Source organism: Chiloscyllium plagiosum, unplaced genomic scaffold (assembly GCF_037043375.1).
Source record: "Chiloscyllium plagiosum isolate Xiang-an unplaced genomic scaffold, Cpla_swu_hap1 HiC_scaffold_53X, whole genome shotgun sequence".
In the NCBI taxonomy this organism is placed as follows: domain Eukaryota; kingdom Metazoa; phylum Chordata; class Chondrichthyes; order Orectolobiformes; family Hemiscylliidae; genus Chiloscyllium; species Chiloscyllium plagiosum.
The window spans coordinates 24,276,782-24,297,734 of NW_028270191.1; the positions used below are offsets into that span (position 1 = coordinate 24,276,782).

At 56.4% G+C, this 20,953-nt stretch overlaps 1 protein-coding gene across 3 annotated transcripts in view; it reads right to left on the reverse strand.

Annotated features, from left to right (window-relative positions):
• LOC122543254 (integrin alpha-7-like) overlaps positions 1-20,953 on the reverse strand; it is a 185,759-nt gene that overhangs the window by 41,568 nt on the left and 123,238 nt on the right. For all 3 annotated transcript variants that reach the window (XM_087985511.1, XM_087985510.1, XM_087985509.1), the window contains 4 exons: positions 17,583-17,776; positions 12,584-12,672; positions 5,331-5,458; positions 3,503-3,598 (listed from right to left, as the gene is read on the reverse strand). In XM_087985511.1, the coding sequence (XP_087841637.1) occupies positions 3,503-3,598; positions 5,331-5,458; positions 12,584-12,672; positions 17,583-17,776 (507 nt within the window). The remainder of the gene's footprint in view (positions 1-3,502; positions 3,599-5,330; positions 5,459-12,583; positions 12,673-17,582; positions 17,777-20,953) is intronic.

A 20,953-nucleotide genomic window follows, 5' to 3' on the forward strand; every position in this document is an offset into this window, starting at 1 on the left:
CCAGGACAAAAGATGACTGGGATACTCTCTGTGAGAGCTGCAGCTCAAACAGCTTCACGTGGGCTTACCAGCTGACTGGGATGGCCATGTATGAGGAGGGGGCCTTTGCTTCAAACTGGCAAGGAAAGCGTTGACGCGGAGCGAGGGACAGCAAGCTCAAAGGCCTCTCCTCATCCCATGGCAAACCGAATCCTTCTCGAGTCTCCTGAGGTGATTCTACTGTTACACTGGCGCACACTGTCCCCAAGGAACAGCATTCAGAACATTTCACAGCTGGCAGTTTGGTGAAACTGAGGCAGCATTTGAACGTCTTTTTTTTATTTCAGAAACGCAGAAAGGGAGCAAAGAGGCATCCAGGGGCCTTTGAGTCATAGTGGCCTCCAATAAGTCAAAGCACAGCGGTGGTAGAGGTAGTAGGCCTGACTTGACCAGTATGCAGTATCTTGCCCCAGGCTTGACCGTGACTCCTGACAGAGCCAGACTGCTCTCGGAGCAGCACTTTCAGAGTGGGTCACCCGTGTCAGCGGTCAGTGCCAATTTAGAGGCTGATTTGAGGCAGGGATTCAAGAAACCTGTGCCCAAAGTTTAGCTCAGAGATAAATCTACGAGGGACTGTTCCGAAGACGTGGCCTGCCTGTTGCAGCCACATATCAATTGGCCAGCTGTCTGGCCAGCGCACGCTCACTCCTTCCTGAACGCAGTTCCTGAGGAGACATCAACAGGCTCGGTGTCAACAGCACTCATTAATAATCCGTCCTGAATCACCCAGACAACATTCACACCCCAGAACGTGGAGGGCGTTTGCAGCAGAGAGGTTTCAATTCAGTTACATTCGATCTTAACAGCACACTCTGGGTGGAATAAGACAGGGACCACAGCAGAATGTGGAAACCGGCCGCATTTGCGAAACTGCATGAGGCACTGGAGTTTCAGGACAGTACAATTCTAGATGTGGGCTGCCAGTTTTGTGATGTCACCGCATGGAGCCATTTTGAATTACGGCCCAGCGTGGCAGTCTTCCATGCGGCATGGGTGGCTTGGCGGATCATTTTGTGCCCTCGAATGTTGGCATTGGCTCCTTCTACTGCCATCGTGAGGCCAGTTTGCCAGCCCAACTTGCAGGACCCTGACACATCCACCGTGCCCATTCGGGACCTCAACTGCGGGGTCAAGGATCGTTCTGCTCAGGGCACAATCTCACTTTCCCGCCATCACCGCTTGGCAGAACGAAGTCATACCCACAGGGCACCCTCGGCTTCCTACTCCTTTGCCCGTAAGGGTGGGCCCGGATGATTGTATGAAACTGAAGAGTTGTGCAGGGAAAAGGTGGGCATTCACCTGTTCTGCTTCACCAGCCACCGACCAGTTGTACACTGGCAGCACAAACCTCTTTGCAGTTCTCGCAGGGAAACTGGATTGTACCCAACAAGCTGCATGCCAATCTGGGTGCACTGTGCGACCCCAGCCCAGGGCGGCTGATTGGGTGAGTGGTGCTGGCCTCTCCTGCTGTTTGCGGTGGTTTTTGGTTGCTGGAAAGTTTGTCAAAAAAAAACCTGTATCTCCTTGATACATTAACGGAGTCAGAAAGCGAGGCCAGGAGACTCCACAACGTGTGAGGCCTACAATGGCTTTGACAGAGGTGTTAGATTGTGCTGAGCGTTTCTCACTGAGCAGACGACACGGTGTCACTGCGTTGCCTCAGGCTCCCACCATATCATGCTTCAGTGATTCTGGGAGTGGTGCTGGGAGACAGTGAGGTCTGCAGATGCTGGAGATTAGAGTTGAGAGTGTGGTGCTGGAAAAGCACAGCAGGTCAGGCAGCATCCGAGGAGCAGGAGAGTCGGCCTAACAGAGTGGTGTCAGGCGACAATACGCCCTGTGTGCCGGATTGTATCAGTGTGTCACACCTTCTTCCTCTTGCTGGCCTTGTCAGAGCTGATGGATGCTCCACACTCTCGCTGGGGCCTAGCGTTGTAATCAATCAGCTGTCAGCACAGCCAGAAAGCTGAAGGACTCAAAGCACGCCCACGCCAAGCAACGTCTTCGGAAGTGGTTGACGCCTGGCATTTCAAGGCCTGTTAACGCTAGCAGTAACCAGGTGAATGCGTATGTTCAGGGTTAAAGTGCCGACAAGCCCCTCCTCTATAAGACGGCAAGCTTGGCAGTGTGCAAAAAAACATTCCGCGTGAATTGTACGCCCCTCACTCCCACTACTGCAGAATTTGCGCACGCGCTCACTGTAGCACCAATGGCAACATCCAGACATCTCTGCACTTGCACTGACCATAATATGACCATGAGACACAAGAACAGAAAGAGGCCATTCAGCCCATTGAGTTCACCCTGCTATCCACGGCTGATCTGATCATCCTCATCTCCAATTTCCCGCCTTTCCCTCCATAACTCCTCCATTCCCTTCCCTGATTAAAAACCTGCCGATCCCAGCCTTGAATCCATGGAATGCCCCAGCCTCGGCAGCCCTCTGTGGTAAAGAATTCCACAGATTCACCATCCTCAGAGTGAAGACATTCCTCCACATCTCTGGCTAAAACGTGCGAGCCCTGATTCTGAGGTGGTGCCCTCTGACCCTCGACTCTACCTCTCCACATCTCCCCTGTCAAGCCCCGTAAGAATATTGTCTGTTTTAATCAGGTCATCTCTCATTCTTCACAACTCCAATGAGTACAGGCCCAACCTACTCAATCTCTCCTTATAAGACAGTCGCTCTGTACCTGCTATCAGCTGAGTGAACCTTTCCTGGACTGTCTCCAATACCAGTCTATCTTGCCTTAGATAAGGGGCCCTTTCACAGTATTCCCCCCGTGGTCTGACTAATGCCTTGCATAATCTTCGTAGAACCTTCTTTCTCTTATACCTCATTGACCCGAAATAAAAACACTGGGCCCAGATTTTATTGCCCTGTCCCTAGTTGCCCCTTGAGAAGGTGGGGGTGAACTGCTGCGGGTCCACCTGCTGTGGGTTAACCCACAATGTCCCTAGGCAGGGAATTCCAGGATTTTGACCCAGCGACACTGACGGAATAGTGATAGATTTCCAAGTCAGGATGGGGAGTGACTTGGAGGGGAACTTGCGGGGGGGGGGGGGTGTTCCCCTGTATCTGCTGCCCTTGTCCTTCGAGATGGAAGTGTCGTGGGTTTGGAAGGTGCTGTCTGAGCATCCTTGGGGTGTTTCTGCTGTGCACCTTGTAGATGGTGCACACCTTGTAGATGGGGAGGGAATGGATGTTGGTGATACTTATGGTCTCTAATTCTGGTCTCTCCTAACAATAGAAGAGCCCTAGTCCATGCCTAGCCTTTCAAAATTGTAAAGATTCCCATCAGGTCAATGTTCTGTCTTTCATGATCTGTTTGTAGTGATCTCTAGTCAGACAGCAAACCCGGGATACAGAAGGTCTTGGTCAAAGAGGTGTCTGATTGTGAGTCCCCTGAATTCAGGGAACGTGCTTTCTCGGTTCCATTGTCCTTTCACAGTCATGTCTTACCAGATCCCCGGTTCACGTCTGCAGTTGTTTAATTCCAGATCAATTGGCTGGGGCTTGATGTAAACCTGTTTCGTCACATTAATGACAGGACAAGCTCTGAGGAAAAAGACAAAGATTTATAAAATGATGTGGCGACACCAACGTGCATTATTTTATGTTCCAGTCAGAACCTCTCGACTGTGCCTTGTTTAACCCGATTGGCACTCAGTGCAAATGTTCATCACAACAGTGTGGAAACGCACCCTCCGACCAGTAACCCACTCCCCTACCCCAATTGCTCCACATTACCTCTGACTAATGCACCTAGCCGACACATCCCTGAATACTGTGGGCAATTTAGCATGGCCAATTCATCTTGCCTGCACATCTTAGGCCCGTGGGAAGAAACCAGAGCAAACCCACAGGGAGAATGTGCAAACTCCACCCAGACAGTTGCTCGAGGCTGGAATTGAACCGGGGTACCTGGTGCTGTGAGGCAGCAGTGCTAACCATTGAGCCACCGTGCCGCCCCAACTTGGCTTCTCTCTCCACAAGTGCTGCTTGAACTGCTGAACATTTCCAGGACCCTCTTATTCCAGATCTCTGGTGTCAGTGAGGCTTTACTTTTGTACAAGTAACCACCTATGTTTTAGTGGCTTAAAATGATGCTTTTGGATATGCCCTGGTGGTTTATGCACCAGGAAGACATTTTTCATATCTTTCGTAGCCCCCTCTCCAAGCCAGGGGAAGAGTTAGAGCGGCGTACCCCTCGAGTGTGACTGCAATGTTACAAGTGGGGTATTTATAAAAAGGAATCTGGGAGGACAGACCCACAGAGCCCTGAAACTGGCAGTACAGGTGGATAAAGGTGGTCAGGAAGGCACACAGCATGCTTGCCTTCATTAACTGGGCCACCAAATATAAACATCGGCAAGTTATGTTACAGCTGTATCAAACTTCAGTTAGGCCACATTGGGGAAACTGCGGGCAGTTCTGGGCGCCGCACAACCAGAAGGACTTGGATGCTTTGGTGAGGGCGCCAAGAAGGTATACCAGGACGTTGCCTGGTCTGCAGGGCTTTAGTTCCGAGGAGAGGGTGGAGAAACTCGGATTGTTTCCACTGGAAATCAGTGCAGGCTTGGTGGGCCGAATGGCCTGGTCCTGTGCTCTATTGTATTGTAAAGTAGCTTGATGCTATAGTATTGAGCAATTGCATATATCTCTCCAGTAACTAGGAGAGGTCCGCAGATGCTGGAGATCAGAGTCGAGAGTGTGGTGCTGGAAAAGCACAGCAGGTCAGGCAGCATCCGAGGAGCAGGAGAATCGACGTTTTGGGCAAAAGCCCTTTATCAGGAATGATGAAGGGCTTTTCCCTGAAATGTCGATGTTCCTGCTCTTTGTTCTAAAGAGCCCTCTCCCCCAGCAATTTGGCAATATGGCACCCATCCCATTGGTTGGAAGGGCAGGATGTATTGTCTGCGTTTGACCAATAGGTCCTTTCAGACGGTGAAAATCTTCCTCCATTACAGCCGTGATGACTCATTTACTCCATGACATTGGGTGTCATAAAAGAGAGGCAAATACCAAAGAAAGTGACCCATCATAGTTAGATCCTTGTAAAATCACACTTTGCACATTGTAACAGCTCAATGAACGTCTTATCCCAAGAGTAATACCCCTCCCCACTCTCTGGGCACAAAATGCACTTCAGAGAAGGTGTCACTGCAGCTTTCGGGACCCTCCCCCTTGCCAAATACTGACCCTGCACTGACAGCATCCGGCCATTTCTTCCATCAGTGCAGCTCGCCGAGCTATCCTGTGGGTGAAGGAATCCTCCCTGAGACCTCACCTGAACAGAACCGCCGAGTCGGAGAGTGAGCCAACCACCATATCGGGGTAAAAGTTATCATCAACGTCGAGTCCCCCAGCGATGGAGTAGCCAAATTTTGTCACGCCGACCGTTTCACCTTCGATTATCTGAGAGCACAAGGGCACACACGGTTCAGCAGGACAAGGGAAACACGGACAGGTTTTCCACATGCTTCGGCAGGTCTTACCAGATCCCCGGTTCACATCGGCAGTTATTTCATTCCAGATCCCTCAACTGCATCCCGCTCCCTCACCCCCATCCCCCCTCCCTCAGCTCCACTTCCCCCTCCCTCACCCCCATCCCCCCTCCCTCAGCTCCACTTCCCCCTCCCTCACCCCATCCCCCCCCCCTCAGCTCCACCTCCCCCTCCCTCACCCCCATCCCCCCTCCCTCAGCTCCACTTCCCCCTCCCTCACCCCATCCCCCTCCCTCAGCTCCACCTCCCCCTCCCTCACCCCATCCCCCTCCCTCAGCTCCACTTCCCCCTCCCTCACCCCCATCCCCCCTCCCTCAGCTCCACCTCCCCCTCCCTCACCCCATCCCCCTCCCTCAATCCACCTCCCCCTCCCTCACCCCCATCCCCCTCCCCCAGCTCCACCTCCCCCTCCCTCACCCCATCCCCCCTCCCTCAGCTCCACCTCCCCCTCCTTCACCCCCATCCCCCCCTCCCTCACCTGCATCCCGCTCCCTCACCCCCATCCCCCCTTCCTCAGCTCCACTTCCCCCTCCCTCACCCCATCCCCCCCCCTCAGCTCCACCTCCCCCTCCCTCACCCCCATCACCCCTCCCTCAATCCACCTCCCCCTCCTTCACCCCCATCCCCTCTCCCTCAGCTCCTCCTCCCCCTCCCTCACCCCCATCCCCCCTTCCTCAGCTCCACTTCCCCCTCCCTCACCCCATCCCCCTCCCTCAGCTCCACCTCCCCCTGCCTCACCCCATCCCCCCTCCCTCAGCTCCACCTCCCCCTCCCTCACCCCCATCCCCCCTCCCTCAGCTCCACCTCCCCCTCCCTCACCCCCATCCCCCCTCCCTCACCTGCATCCCGCACCCTCACCCCCATCCCCCCTCCCCCAGCTCCACCTCCCCCTCCCTCATCCCCATCCCCCCTCCCTCAGATCCACCTCCCCCTCCTTCACCCCCATCCCCCCTCCCTCAGCTCCACCTCCCCCTCTCTCACCCCCATCCCCCCTCCCTCAGCTCCACCTCCCCCTCCTTCACCTCCATCCCCCCTCCCTCAGCTCCACCTCCCCCTCCCTCACCTCCATCCCCCCTCCCTCAATCCACCTCCCCCTCCCTCACCCCCATCCCCCCTCCCTCAGCTCCACACCCCCTCCTTCACCTCCATCCCCACTCCCTCAGCTTCACCTTCCCTCCCTCACCTCCATCCCCCATCTCTCACCCTCATCCCCCTTCCCTCCGCTCCACCTCCCCCTCCTTCATCCCCAACCTCCCTCCCTCAGCTCCATCCTCCCTCCCTCAGCTCTACCTCCCCCTCCTTCCACCCCATCACCCCTCCCTCAGCTCCACCTCCCCCTCCTTCACCCCTATCCCCCCTCCCTCAGCTCCACCTCACCCTCCCTCACCTCCATCCCCCATCTCTCACCCCCATCCCCCCTCCCTCAGCTCCACCTCCCCCTCCTTCACCCCCATTCCCCCTCCCTCTGATCCACCTCCCCCTCCTTCACCCCCATCCCTCCTCCCTCAGCTCCACCTCCCCCTCCTTCACCCCCATCCCTCCTCCCTCAGCTCCACCTTTCCCCTCCTTCACCCCCATCCCCACTCCCTCAGCTCCACCTCCTCCTCCTTCACCCCCATTCCCCCTCCCTCAGATCCACCTCCCCCTCCTTCACCCCCATCCCCCCTCCCTCAGCTCCACCTCCCCCTCCTTCACCCCATCCCCCCTCCCTCAGCTCCACCTCCCCCTCCTTCACCCCCATCCCCCCTCCCTCAGCTCCACCTCCCCCTCCCTCACCCCATCCTCCCTCCCTCAGCTCCACCTCCCCCTCCGTCACCCCCATCCCCCCTCCCTCAGCTCCACCTCCCCCTCCGTCACCTCCATCCCCCCTCCCTTAGCTCCACCTCCCCCTCCCTCACCCCCATCCCCCTCCCTCAGCTCCACCTCCCCCTCCCTCACCCCATCCCCCCTCCCTCAGCTCCACCTCCCCCTCCTTCACCCCCATCCCCCCTCCCTCAGCTCCACCTCCCCCTCCCTCACCCCCATCCCCCTCCCTCAGCTCCACCTCCCCCTCCTTCAACTCCATCCCACGTCCCTCAGCTCCACCTCCCCCTCCCTCACCCCATCCCCCCCCCTCAGCTCCTCCTCCCCCTCCCTCACTCCCATCCCCCCTCCCTCAGCTCCACCTCCCCCTCCATCACCCCCATCCCCCCTCCCTCACCCCCATCCCCCCTCCCTCACCTGCATCCCGCACCCTCACCCCCATCCCCCCTCCCCCAGCTCCACCTCCCCCTCCCTCATCCCCATCCCCCCTCCCTCAGATCCACCTCCCCCTCCTTCACCCCCATCCCCCCTCCCTCAGCTCCACCTCCCCCTCTCTCACCCCCATCCCCCCTCCCTCAGCTCCACCTCCCCCTCCTTCACCTCCATCCCCCCTCCCTCAGCTCCACCTCCCCCTCCCTCACCTCCATCCCCCCTCCCTCAATCCACCTCCCCCTCCCTCACCCCCATCCCCCCTCCCTCAGCTCCACACCCCCTCCTTCACCTCCATCCCCACTCCCTCAGCTTCACCTTCCCTCCCTCACCTCCATCCCCCATCTCTCACCCTCATCCCCCTTCCCTCCGCTCCACCTCCCCCTCCTTCATCCCCAACCTCCCTCCCTCAGCTCCATCCTCCCTCCCTCAGCTCTACCTCCCCCTCCTTCCACCCCATCACCCCTCCCTCAGCTCCACCTCCCCCTCCTTCACCCCTATCCCCCCTCCCTCAGCTCCACCTCACCCTCCCTCACCTCCATCCCCCATCTCTCACCCCCATCCCCCCTCCCTCAGCTCCACCTCCCCCTCCTTCACCCCCATTCCCCCTCCCTCTGATCCACCTCCCCCTCCTTCACCCCCATCCCTCCTCCCTCAGCTCCACCTCCCCCTCCTTCACCCCCATCCCTCCTCCCTCAGCTCCACCTTTCCCCTCCTTCACCCCCATCCCCACTCCCTCAGCTCCACCTCCTCCTCCTTCACCCCCATTCCCCCTCCCTCAGATCCACCTCCCCCTCCTTCACCCCCATCCCCCCTCCCTCAGCTCCACCTCCCCCTCCTTCACCCCATCCCCCCTCCCTCAGCTCCACCTCCCCCTCCCTCACCCCATCCTCCCTCCCTCAGCTCCACCTCCCCCTCCGTCACCCCCATCCCCCCTCCCTCAGCTCCACCTCCCCCTCCGTCACCTCCATCCCCCCTCCCTTAGCTCCACCTCCCCCTCCCTCACCCCCATCCCCCTCCCTCAGCTCCACCTCCCCCTCCCTCACCCCATCCCCCCTCCCTCAGCTCCACCTCCCCCTCCTTCACCCCCATCCCCCCTCCCTCAGCTCCACCTCCCCCTCCCTCACCCCCATCCCCCTCCCTCAGCTCCACCTCCCCCTCCTTCAACTCCATCCCACGTCCCTCAGCTCCACCTCCCCCTCCCTCACCCCATCCCCCCCCCTCAGCTCCTCCTCCCCCTCCCTCACTCCCATCCCCCCTCCCTCAGCTCCACCTCCCCCTCCCTCACCCCCATCCCCCTCCCTCAGCTCCACCTCCCCCTCCTTCAACTCCATCCCACGTCCCTCAGCTCCACCTCCCCCTCCCTCACCCCATCCCCCCCCCTCAGCTCCACCTCCCCCTCCCTCACCCCCATCCCCCTCCCTCAGCTCCACCTCCCCCTCCCTCACCCCATCCCCCCCCCTCAGCTCCTCCTCCCCCTCCCTCACTCCCATCCCCCCTCCCTCAGCTCCACCTCCCCCTCCCTCACCCCCATCCACCCTCCCTCAGCTCCACCTCCCCCTCCTTCACCTCCATCCCCCCTCCCTCAGCTCCACCTCCCCCTCCCTCACCCCCATCCCCCCTCCCTCAGCTCCACCTCCCCCTCCTTCAACTCCATCCCCCCTCTCTCAGCTCCACCTCCCCCTCCTTCACCCCATGCCCCCCTTCAGCTCCTCCTCCCCCTCCCTCACCCCCATCCCCCCTCCTTCAGCTCCACCTCCCCCTCCATCACCCCCATCCCCCTCCCTCAGCTCCACCTCCCCCTCCCTCATCCCCATCCCCCCTCCCTCAGATCCACCGCCCCCTCCTTCACCCCCATCCCCCTCCCTCAGCTCCACCTCCCCCTCCCTCACCCCCATCCCCCCTCCCTCAGCGCCACCTCCCCGTCCGTCATCTCCATCCCCCTTCCCTCAGCTCCACCTCCCCCTCCCTCATCCCCATCTCCCCTCCCTCAGCTCCACCTCCCCCTCCCTCATCCCCATCCCCCCTCCCTCAGATCCACCGCCCCCTCCTTCACCCCCATCCCCCCTCCCTCAGCTCCACCTCCCCCTCCCTCACCCCCATCTCCCCTCCCTCAGCTCCACCTCCCCCTCCCTCATCCCCATCCCCCCTCCCTCAGATCCACCGCCCCCTCCTTCACCCCCATCCCCCCTCCCTCAGATCCACCTCCCCCTCCCTCACCCCCATCCCCCCTCCCTCAGCGCCACCTCCCCGTCCGTCATCTCCATCCCCCTTCCCTCAGCTCCACCTCCCCCTCCCTCATCCCCATCTCCCCTCCCTCAGCTCCACCTCCCCCTCCCTCACCGCCATCCCCCCTCCCTCAGATCCACCTCCCCCTCCTTCACCCCCATCCCCCCTCCCTCAGATCCACCGCCCCCTCCTTCACCCCCATCCCCCTCCCTCAGCTCCACCTCCCCCTCCCTCACCCCCATCCCCCTCCCTCAGCTCCACCTCTCCCTCCTTCACCTCCATCCCCCCTCCCTCAGCTCCACCTCTCCCTCCTTCACCTCCATCCCCCCTCCCTCAGCTCCACCTCTCCCTCCTTCACCCCCATCCCCCCTCCCTCAGCTCCACCTCCCCCTCCCTCACCCCCATCTCCCCTCCCTCAGCTCCACCTCCCCCTCCCTCATCCCCATCCCCCCTCCCTCAGATCCACCGCCCCCTCCTTCACCCCCATCCCCCCTCCCTCAGCTCCACCTCCCCCTCCTTCACCCCCATCTCCCCTCCCTCAGCTCCACCTCCCCCTCCCTCATCCCCATCCCCCCTCCCTCAGATCCACCGCCCCCTCCTTCACCCCCATCCCCCCTCCCTCAGATCCACCTCCCCCTCCCTCACCCCCATCCCCCCTCCCTCAGCGCCACCTCCCCGTCCGTCATCTCCATCCCCCTTCCCTCAGCTCCACCTCCCCCTCCCTCATCCCCATCTCCCCTCCCTCAGCTCCACCTCCCCCTCCCTCACCGCCATCCCCCCTCCCTCAGATCCACCTCCCCCTCCTTCACCCCCATCCCCCCTCCCTCAGATCCACCGCCCCCTCCTTCACCCCCATCCCCCTCCCTCAGCTCCACCTCCCCCTCCCTCACCCCCATCCCCCTCCCTCAGCTCCACCTCTCCCTCCTTCACCTCCATCCCCCCTCCCTCAGCTCCACCTCCCCCTCCCTCACCCCCATCCCCCCTCCCTCAGCTCCACCTCCCTCTCCGTCATCTCCATTCCCTCTCCCTCAGCCACACCTCCCCCTCCTTCACCCCATCCCCACTCCCTCAGCTCCACCTTCCCTCCCTCACCTCCATCCCCCATCTCTCACCCTCAACTCCCCTCCCTCACTCCCATCCCCATCTCTGACCCCCATTCACCCTCACTCACCTCCATCCGCCCTCACCCACCTCCACCGCCCCCTCCCTCACCCCCATCCCCATCTCTCACCCCCATTCACCCTCACTCAGCTCCACCTCCCCCCCTCACCCCATTCCCCCTCCCTCAGCTCCACCTCCCCTTCACCTCCATCCCCCATCACTCACTCCCATTCCCCATCCCTCAGCTCCACCTCCCCCTCCCTCAGCAACACCTCCCCTTCACCTCCATCCCCCATCTCTCACCCACATTCCCTCTCCCTCACCCCCATTCCCCCTCCCTCAGCTCCACCTCCCCTTCACCTCTATCCCCCATCTCTCACCTCCATTCCTCCTCCCTCACCCCCATTCCCCCTCCCGCAGCTCCACCTCCCCTTCACCTCCATCCCCCATCTCTCACCCCCATTCCGCCTCCCTCAGCTCTATTCCCCCTCCCTCAGCTCCACCTCCCTCACCTCCATCCCCCATCATTCACCCCTATTCCTCCTCCCTCAGCTCCATTCCCCCTCCCTCAGCTCCCCCTCGCTCACCTCCATCCCCCATCTCTCACCCCCATTCCCCCTCCCTCACATCCATTCCCCCTCCCACAGCTCCACCTCCCCTTCACCTCCATCCCCCATCACTCACCCCCATTCTCCCTCCCTCACCTCCATTCCCCCTCCCTCAGCTCCATCTCCCCTTCACCTCCATCCCCCATCACTCACCCCCATTCCCCCTCCCTCAGCTCCCCCTCGCTCACCTCCATCCTCCATCTCTCACCCCCATTCCCCCTCCCTCACCTCCATTCCCCCTCCCTCAGCTCCATCTCCCCTTCACCTCCATCCCCCATCACTCACCCCCATTCCCCCTCCCTCAGCTCCCCCTCGCTCACCTCCATCCTCCATCTCTCACCCCCATTCCCCCTCCCTCACCTCCATTCCCCCTCCCTCAGCTCCCCCTCCCTCACCTCTATCCCCCATCACTCCTCCCCATTCCCCCTCTCTCAGCTCCATTCCCCCTCCCTCAGCTCCCCCTCCCTCACCTCCATCCCCCATCACTCACCTCCATTCCCCTCCCTCAGCTCCATTCCCCCTCCCTCAGCTCCACCTCCCCTTCACCTCCATCCCCCATCACTCACCCCCATTCCCCCTCCCTCAGCTCCATCCCCCACCCTCAGCTCCCCCTCGCTCACCTCCATCCCCCATCTCTCACCCCCATTCCCCCTCCCTCACATCCATTCCCCCTCCCTCAGCTCCACCTCCCCTTCACCTCCATCCCCCATCACTCACCCCCATTCTCCCTCCCTCAGCTACATTCCCCCTCCCTCAGCTCCCCCTCCCTCACCCCCATCCCCCATCACTCACCCCCATTCCCTCATTCATAAAGCCCTTTGTAAACAGGGGCTGGAGTTCTTCAGATGAACAAATCCATTTGTTACCTGAGCCGGGATCACATTGAGCCCGAAGATGTTGCCATGGTAAATGTAGACCTTCCCGTTTCCGTCATAGGGCGCTCCAACAGCAATGTCTTACAGAAGAAGAGAAAGTTGCTCTTTAATTCAGTCGGTTCAAGCAAGCCCACGACGTGCCAAGGATTTCAAGATGTTGGAGTCAGGCAGCAGTTTTTGTTTTCAAAGCTGCAACCAGGCAGATTAAAGGGTATGGAAACCCGACCGGTCAATAGGCTCAGGATATACATCGGGCATGGAGTGGGAGAACCAACTCAAGGGGAGCTGTGACCTCGCCTGTTATCAAACCGAAACCCTGCTGAGGGCCGAAATCTGAACTCATACCAGAGAGTGCTGGAGCAACTCAGCAGGTCTGGCAGCATCAGTGGAGAGAGGGAAATGCTGAACATTTTGGAGTTGGGAATGACTCTGCTTCAGAACTTGAAAGGGGCCAGGAAATAGTGGCTTTTCTGTTGTGCCTACTCTCACTCACTATTCCCACAGCGGGGAACGGGGGACTGTTCCTACTCTCACTCACTATTCCCACAGCGAGGAACAGGGACTGTTCCTACTCTCACTCACTATTCCCACAGCGGGGAACAGGGACTTTTCCTACTCTCACTCACTATTCCCACAGCGGGGAACGGGGACTGTTCCTACTCTCACTCACTATTCCCACAGCGGGGAACGGGGACTGTTCCTATTCTCACTCACTATTCCCACAGCGGGGAACGGGGGCTGTTCCTACTCTCACTCACTATTCCCACAGCGGGGAACGGGGACTGTTCCTACTCTCACTCACTATTCCCACAGCGGGGAACGGAGACTTTTCCTACTCTTACTATTCCCACAGCGGGGAATGGGGGCTGTTCCTACTCTCACTTACTATTCCCACATAGGGGAACGGGGACTGTTCCTACTCTCACTCACTATTCCCACATAGGGGAACGGGGACTGTTCCTACTCTCACTCACTATTCCCACAACGGGGAACGGGGACTGTTCCTACTCTCACTCACTATTCCCACAGCGGGGAACGGGAGCTGTTCCTACTCTCACTTACTATTCCCACAGCGGGGAACAGGGACTGTTCCTATTGTCACTCACTATTCCCACATAGGGGAACGGGGACTGTTCCTATTGTCACTCACTATTCCCACAGCGGGGAACGGGGACTGTTCCTACTCTCACTCACTATTCCCACAGCGGGGAACAGGGACTGTTCCTATTGTCACTCACTATTCCCACAGCGGGGAACGGGAGACTTTTCCTACTCTTACTATTCCCACAGCGGGGAATGGGGGCTGTTCCTACTCTCACTTACTATTCCCACATAGGGGAACGGGGACTGTTCCTACTCTCACTTACTATTCCCACAGCGGGGAACAGGGACTGTTCCTATTGTCACTCACTATTCCCACAGCGGGGAACGGGGACTGTTCCTACTCTCACTCACTATTCCCATAGCGGGGAACAGGGACTGTTCCTATTGTCACTCACTATTCCCACAGCGGGGAACGGGGACTGTTCCTACTCTCACTCACTATTCCCACAGCGGGGAACAGGGACTGTTCCTATTGTCACTCACTATTCCCACAGCGGGGAACGGGGGTTGTTCCTACTCTCACTTACTATTCCCACATAGGGGAACGGGGACTGTTCCTACTCTCACTTACTATTCCCACAGCGGGGAACAGGGACTGTTCCTATTGTCACTCACTATTCCCACAGCGGGGAACGGGGACTGTTCCTACTCTCACTCACTATTCCCATAGCGGGGAACAGGGACTGTTCCTATTGTCACTCACTATTCCCACAGCGGGGAACGGGGACTGTTCCTACTCTCACTCACTATTCCCACAGCGGGGAACAGGGACTGTTCCTATTGTCACTCACTATTCCCACAGCGGGGAACGGGGACTGTTCCTACTCTCACTCACTATTCCCACAGCGGGGAACAGGGACTGTTCCTATTGTCACTCACTATTCCCACAGCGGGGAACGGGGGTTGTTCCTACTCTCACTTACTATTCCCACATAGGGGAACGGGGACTGTTCCTACTCTCACTTACTATTCCCACAGCGGGGAACAGGGACTGTTCCTATTGTCACTCACTATTCCCACAGCGGGGAACGGGGACTGTTCCTACTCTCACTCACTATTCCCATAGCGGGGAACAGGGACTGTTCCTATTGTCACTCACTATTCCCACAGCGGGGAACGGGGACTGTTCCTACTCTCACTCACTATTCCCACAGCGGGGAACAGGGACTGTTCCTATTGTCACTCACTATTCCCACAGCGGGGAACGGGGGTTGTTCCTACTCTCACTCACTATTCCCACAGCGGGGAACGGGGACTGTTCCTACTCTCACTCACTATTTCCACAGCGGGGAACGGGGGCTGTTCCTATTGTCACTCACTATTCCCACAGCGGGGAACAGGGACTGTTCCTACTCTCACTCACTATTCCCACAGCGGGGAACGGGGGCTGTTCCTACTCTCACTCACTATTCCCACAGCGGGGAACGGGGACTGTTCCTACTCTCACTCACTATTCCCACAGCGGGGAACAGGGACTGTTCCTACTCTCACTCACTATTCCCACAGCGGGGAACGGGGGCTGTTCCTATTGTCACTCACTATTCCCACAGCGGGGAACAGGGACTGTTCCTACTCTCACTCACTATTCCCACAGCGGGGAACGGGGGCTGTTCCTACTCTCACTCACTATTCCCACAGCGGGGAACGGGGACTGTTCCTACTCTCACTCACTATTCCCACAGCGGGGAACGGGGGACTGATCCTGTTCTCACTCACTATTCCCACAGCGGGGAACAGGGACTGTTCCTATTGTCACTCACTATTCCCACAGCGGGGAACGGGGGACTGTTCCTACTCTCACTCACTATTCCCACAGCGGGGAACAGGGACTGTTCCTATTGTCACTCACTATTCCCACATTGGGGAACGGGGGACTGTTCCTACTCTCACTCACTATTCCCACAGCGGGGAACGGGGGCTGATCCTATTCTCACTCACTATTCCCACAGCGGGGAACGGGGACTGTTCCTATTCTCACTCACTATTCCCACAGCGGGGAACGGGGACTTTTCCTACTCTCACTCACTATTCCCACAGCGGGGAACGGGGACTGTTCCTACTCTCACTCACTATTCCCACAACGGGGAACGGGGACTGTTCCTACTCTCACTCACTATTCCCACAGCGGGGAACGGGGACTGTTCCTACTCTCACTCACTATTCCCACAACGGGGAACGGGGACTGTTCCTACTCTCACTCATTATTCCCACAGCGGGGAACGGGGACTGTTCCTATTCTCACTCACTATTCCCATAGCGGGGAACGGGGACTGTTCCTATTCTCACTCACTATTCCCATAGCGGGGAACGGGGGCTGTAATATCTCCCTCCCTTTCTGCTGAAGGAGGGAAGACTTTGTCTGAGCTCTCGTTACTCGTTTGCCGGAGGCCCGAGCACTCTTGCTCAGATTGAGTCCCAGACAACAGCAAACTGGGGGCCTTCATATTCACAGGATCACAAAAGTGTTACACCACAGATGGAGGCTGTTCAGACCATCCTACCTGCACCAACGCATTGTCTGACCAAGAATGGAAACCTGCCAGAGCAAGCAGTATACCCCAGCCTCCGATTCCCTATGAGCAGGCAATACTGGGACAGTGGGTGAGGCAAAAATCAAAGGGGGAGGACCTGGCAAATCTGCCACCCTTACCCGGTCTGGCCTACCTGCTGCTCCAGACTCATAGCGATGTGGTTGACTCTTAACTGCCCCTCTGAAATGGCTGAGTAAGCCACTCAGTTCAAGGGCAATTAAGGATGGACACCAAACCCTGGGCTGGTAGTTGATGCCAACATCCCATGAGAGAATCTCAGTCTTCAACGTCACTCGACTATTCAATACAATATGCTAGAGGTGCAACTGCTGTGGCACCACACTTGGCAATGTTGTGACTTGCCCATACGCATCCCTTTGGCATTGACTGACACTGAGAAACTGGCATTAGGCCTAAATTGGTACAAGTGATGCCCACTCCAATTGTGCAGTACATTTTGTTGTCCACATTAAAGGTGGAAGTGATGGGCATTTCTGGCAAGGATCTCATCCATCCTGCACCATGCCTGGTAATGGCATTGGCATGGAGAAGACCGAAGCAGCATTTACCTCCATCCATGGGAACCTTTGGTATGGGCAGAAGACCCCAGCGATAGTAAAACAGAACCCTGGTCCTAAATGTCTGTCTCTTGACCCTGGCTTTGATTCTGGGGTTCCCCAGACCCAGAAAGACAAGAACCGAAGCATTTGCATTTTTTCGCTGTTGCCTATTCAAAAAATGGCCGCACCACACGCACCATCGGCAGACAAGACAGGCTTGCAATCTTATGGCAACTCTGTCAGCCATTCTCTCAGGGCAGTGCTCTGACCAATCGAGATCAGCCTGGCTTGTTTAAAATGTAAACAAAGCTTGGCAGTTAATTGTCAGCCATCATTAACCAGTGCATTCTCTGTGGCACACTGTTACCAATCAGAGGCCACTTGCCACCAAATCAGGACTCTCCTCTCATATATACAGAATGTGAATTTTCCTCTTGAATTGGTACTCTTGCAAATTGTTCTGATGAGAGCTCAAGACAAAAATCTTCAACAAAGCATGTCTTTTTTTCACAATCTGTGCCATCAAATGACTAAATGCTGTGACTACTAAAGGAAAGCGCTCCAAAAAGATTGAAAAATGCTTATTTTGGAAAGCCCTTGCTTCGGTGAGTTTTTAAAAACTAAGCTGGATGTTCCTTGATCACGGATTTTCGGATTTTCTTTCCGATGCTTTGAAGAGTGGCTTTATGAGGGAATCAGCCCTTCCACAGTTTGCAAGAAACGAAAGAATATAAGCCGTGAGTAAGTTGCTTGAAATTGTTACAAAACTCCCCAGCTTTGCCTCCCCGGACCCACCTTCAAATCCATCTTGATTGATGTCGCCAATGTTAGCCACGGCCAGCCCAAACAAGGAATCTTTGGTCCCATTCAGCCGGAGACTCCTCACGCCACCCCACTTGCCGGCCTGGTTAATGTAGACATAGACGGCACCACCGATCTCTTCCTTTCGGTCAAAGAAGTAGGGAGCACCGACCACGAGATCCACCCACCTACCGAACACAAGGTCAACAGAATGTCATCACAGCGTGGGTATGGGTCTGATAGAAAAGGGGAAGGTAGAAATAGCCACTGAAGCAGAGTAATAGGCTGCCCAAGTCATCACATCAAGACCCCAAGTTTCAGTCAATTGTCAGAGAACTACACTGGAATGACAAGATATAAACAGGTCCCTGAACTGGGCGGCACGGTGGCGCAGTGGTTAGCACTGCTGCCTCACAGCGCCAGAGACCCGGGTTCAATTCTTGACTCAGGCGACTGACTGTGTGGAGTTTGCACGTTCTCCCCGTGTCTGCGTGGGTTTCCTCCGGGTGCTCCGGTTTCCTCCCACAGTCCAAAGATGTGCAGGTCAGGTGAATTGGCCATGCTAAATTGCCCATAGTGTTAGATAAGGGGTAAATGTAGGGGAATGGGTGAGTTGCGCTTCGGTGGGGCGGTGTGGACTTGTTGGGCCGAAGGGCCTGTTTCCACATTGTAATGTAATCTAATCTAATCATAATGAGGAAGTCATAATCTCACGTGCTTGTCCTAATCATTTATTCCCCTTTGCTTCTCTGTCCTGCTGAAACTATTATTAAATATTGAACTGATCTCTGCTTCAATCATAGACTCAGCTGGAGAGGCCTACAGGCTCACAACACTCTGCGCGAAATGGTTTGTTCTCTCCAGGCCTGCAGCTGGGTGGGAGGGCGAGCTGTGAGGTTGGGTGGGGGGGGGGGTTGCAGAGATGCTTCAGTGTGACAGGCTGTGTGAGTGGGCAGCTGCATGGCAGATGTAGCGCCATGTGGATAAATGTTCGCCACTTGGGGAGCTAACACAGGAAGGTAGAAGACCTGGGTGTCTTTGTACACCGGTCGCTGAAAGTAAACATTGCAGGAGCAGCAGGCAGTGAAGAAGGCAAATGGCCTTCATAGTGAGAGGATTCGAGTCCAGGAGCAGGAAGGTCTTGCTGCTATTGTGCAGGGCCTTGGTGAGACCATACCCTGGAGTACTGTGTGCAGTTTTGGTCTCCTTATCTGAGGAAGGATGTTCTGGCGATGGAGGGAGTGCAGCAAAGGTTTCCCAGACTGATTCCTGCGATGGCAGGGCTAACGTATGAAGAGAGACCGGATCGATTAGCACTATATTCATTGGAGCTTAGAAGAATGAAGGGGTACCTCATAGAAACTGATAAAATTCTAACTTGACAAGGTTCAGAAAAGATTTACAAGGACGTTGCCAGGGTTGGAGGATTTGAACTATAGGGAGAGGCTGAATAGGCTGGGGCTGCTTTCCCTGCAGCGTCGGAGGCTGAGGGGTGACCTCAGAGAGGTTTATAAAATCATGAGGGGCGTGGATAGGGTAAATAGACAAAGTCTTTTCCCTGGGGTGGGGGAGTCCAGAACTAGAGGGCATAGGTTTAGGGTGAGAGGGGAAAGATATAAAAGAGACCTAAGGGGCAACTTTTTCACACAGAGGGTGGTACGTGTATGGAATGAGCTGCCCGTCATCTGCCAGTGCCCTGCCAAACGCATTCCCCCCCCCCCCCCCCCCCCCCATGTTCCCTGCCCAACTCTCACCCTGATATCACCATTTCTCCACAATCCAACTAAAAAGCCAACCAATAGGGCATTATCACTGCTTTTTAGGTGAAACTCCTTTATTTTGGTTCTTCAGCTGTACCCCCGAGTCAAAAAGAACCGTGTGTGGCCTGTTCCTGATGGTTCAGCAGTGACCATCTGAAGGAATACTTGATCGTTTGCCCAACAGTAGCTGCGCTCTCTGGTGCCCCCTCTGACTGAGGCAGGAGAGTGCAACACTGGCAGTAACTGTGCTGACTGGGAATCAGTGAAGACAGACTTGTCAGACTAAGACACCTCCCCTCTCAGCATCTCATGAAGTTGGCATGATGTCAGCTGCTACCCACATATGTCTACCACTTAGCAGTGTATTGACACTGTCTTCTCAATCCATCTCAGCTCTGTGAGTAATCTCACACTTGCTGAGCCTAATGGTATGCACAGTGTCATGGTTGTGTTACTAGATTAATGATCCTATTCCCCAGTCTGGCTTCACGAAATAAAAAGACAGGAACCGAGAATGTGTCAATCACGCAGTTGTTGGTTTCTATCGAGTGGTCAAGTTAAAATTGGAGTCATATTCAAACGCTACTGGATAATAGACTGGGTGAGACAAATTACTGAACAGATGAGTCATTTCCAATGTTACCATCCCAGCAGACTTATACATTTGATTTAAATTGGGGGGGGGGGGAGAATCATTTCCCAGCCCATTTATGACAACAGCCCAGAGCACGGAATGTTGCTGATCCAAAGTCCCATCCTGATCCAGCCAGGTTTCCAGCACTGTGCCAGTAGATTTCATCCTGGATTTAACTCTAGGGTCCAAAGCAACAACCACAGCTTGCATTTATATAGCACGGCTAACATAGCAAAATGACCTGAGGTGATTAACAAAGCTGCACAGAAGAAATAGCAGCAGGCCACTCGGTCCCTGGGGTCAACTCTGTCATTCAGTGGCTGATCTGACTGGGGTCTCACCTCCACCCTCCTGCCCATCTCCCATGACCTTTGACTCCCTGATCAATCAGGACTCAGTCTAACTCAGCCTTTGAATATATTTAGTGACTCAGCCTCCACCAGGGCAGACAATTCCAAACACCAAGACCCTCTCTGAGAGAAGCAATTTCTCCTCATGTCGGTCCTAAATGGCAGACCCCTTCCAGTGCTCCCCAGTTCGACATTTCACTACGAGGTGAAACATCCTCTGCTGGAATCACCTTGTCACGTCCCCAGGGAAAAAGTTAAAAATCACACAACACCAGGTTATAGTCCAACAGGTTTATTTGGAAGCACTAGCTTTCGGAGTGACGCTCCTTCATCAGGTGGTAGTGGAGCAGGATCATAAATCACAGGATTTATCACAAAAGATTACACTGTCATGTAACTGAAACAATATATTGAACAAACCTAGAGTGCTGTAAAGTATTTCATCTTTTAGAATGCATTGAATTAGAATTCACTAATATCTAAATCCCAGAACTTCTTTCAAGTCACATTCTCGAGATAACTTAAGGTTTTATATTAAAAAAAGGTGACATCTCAGCTCAGACAATGCATTAAAGGTGTGAGGTTAGAGTCTGTCTGTATCACAACCTTGAGTCAGACTGG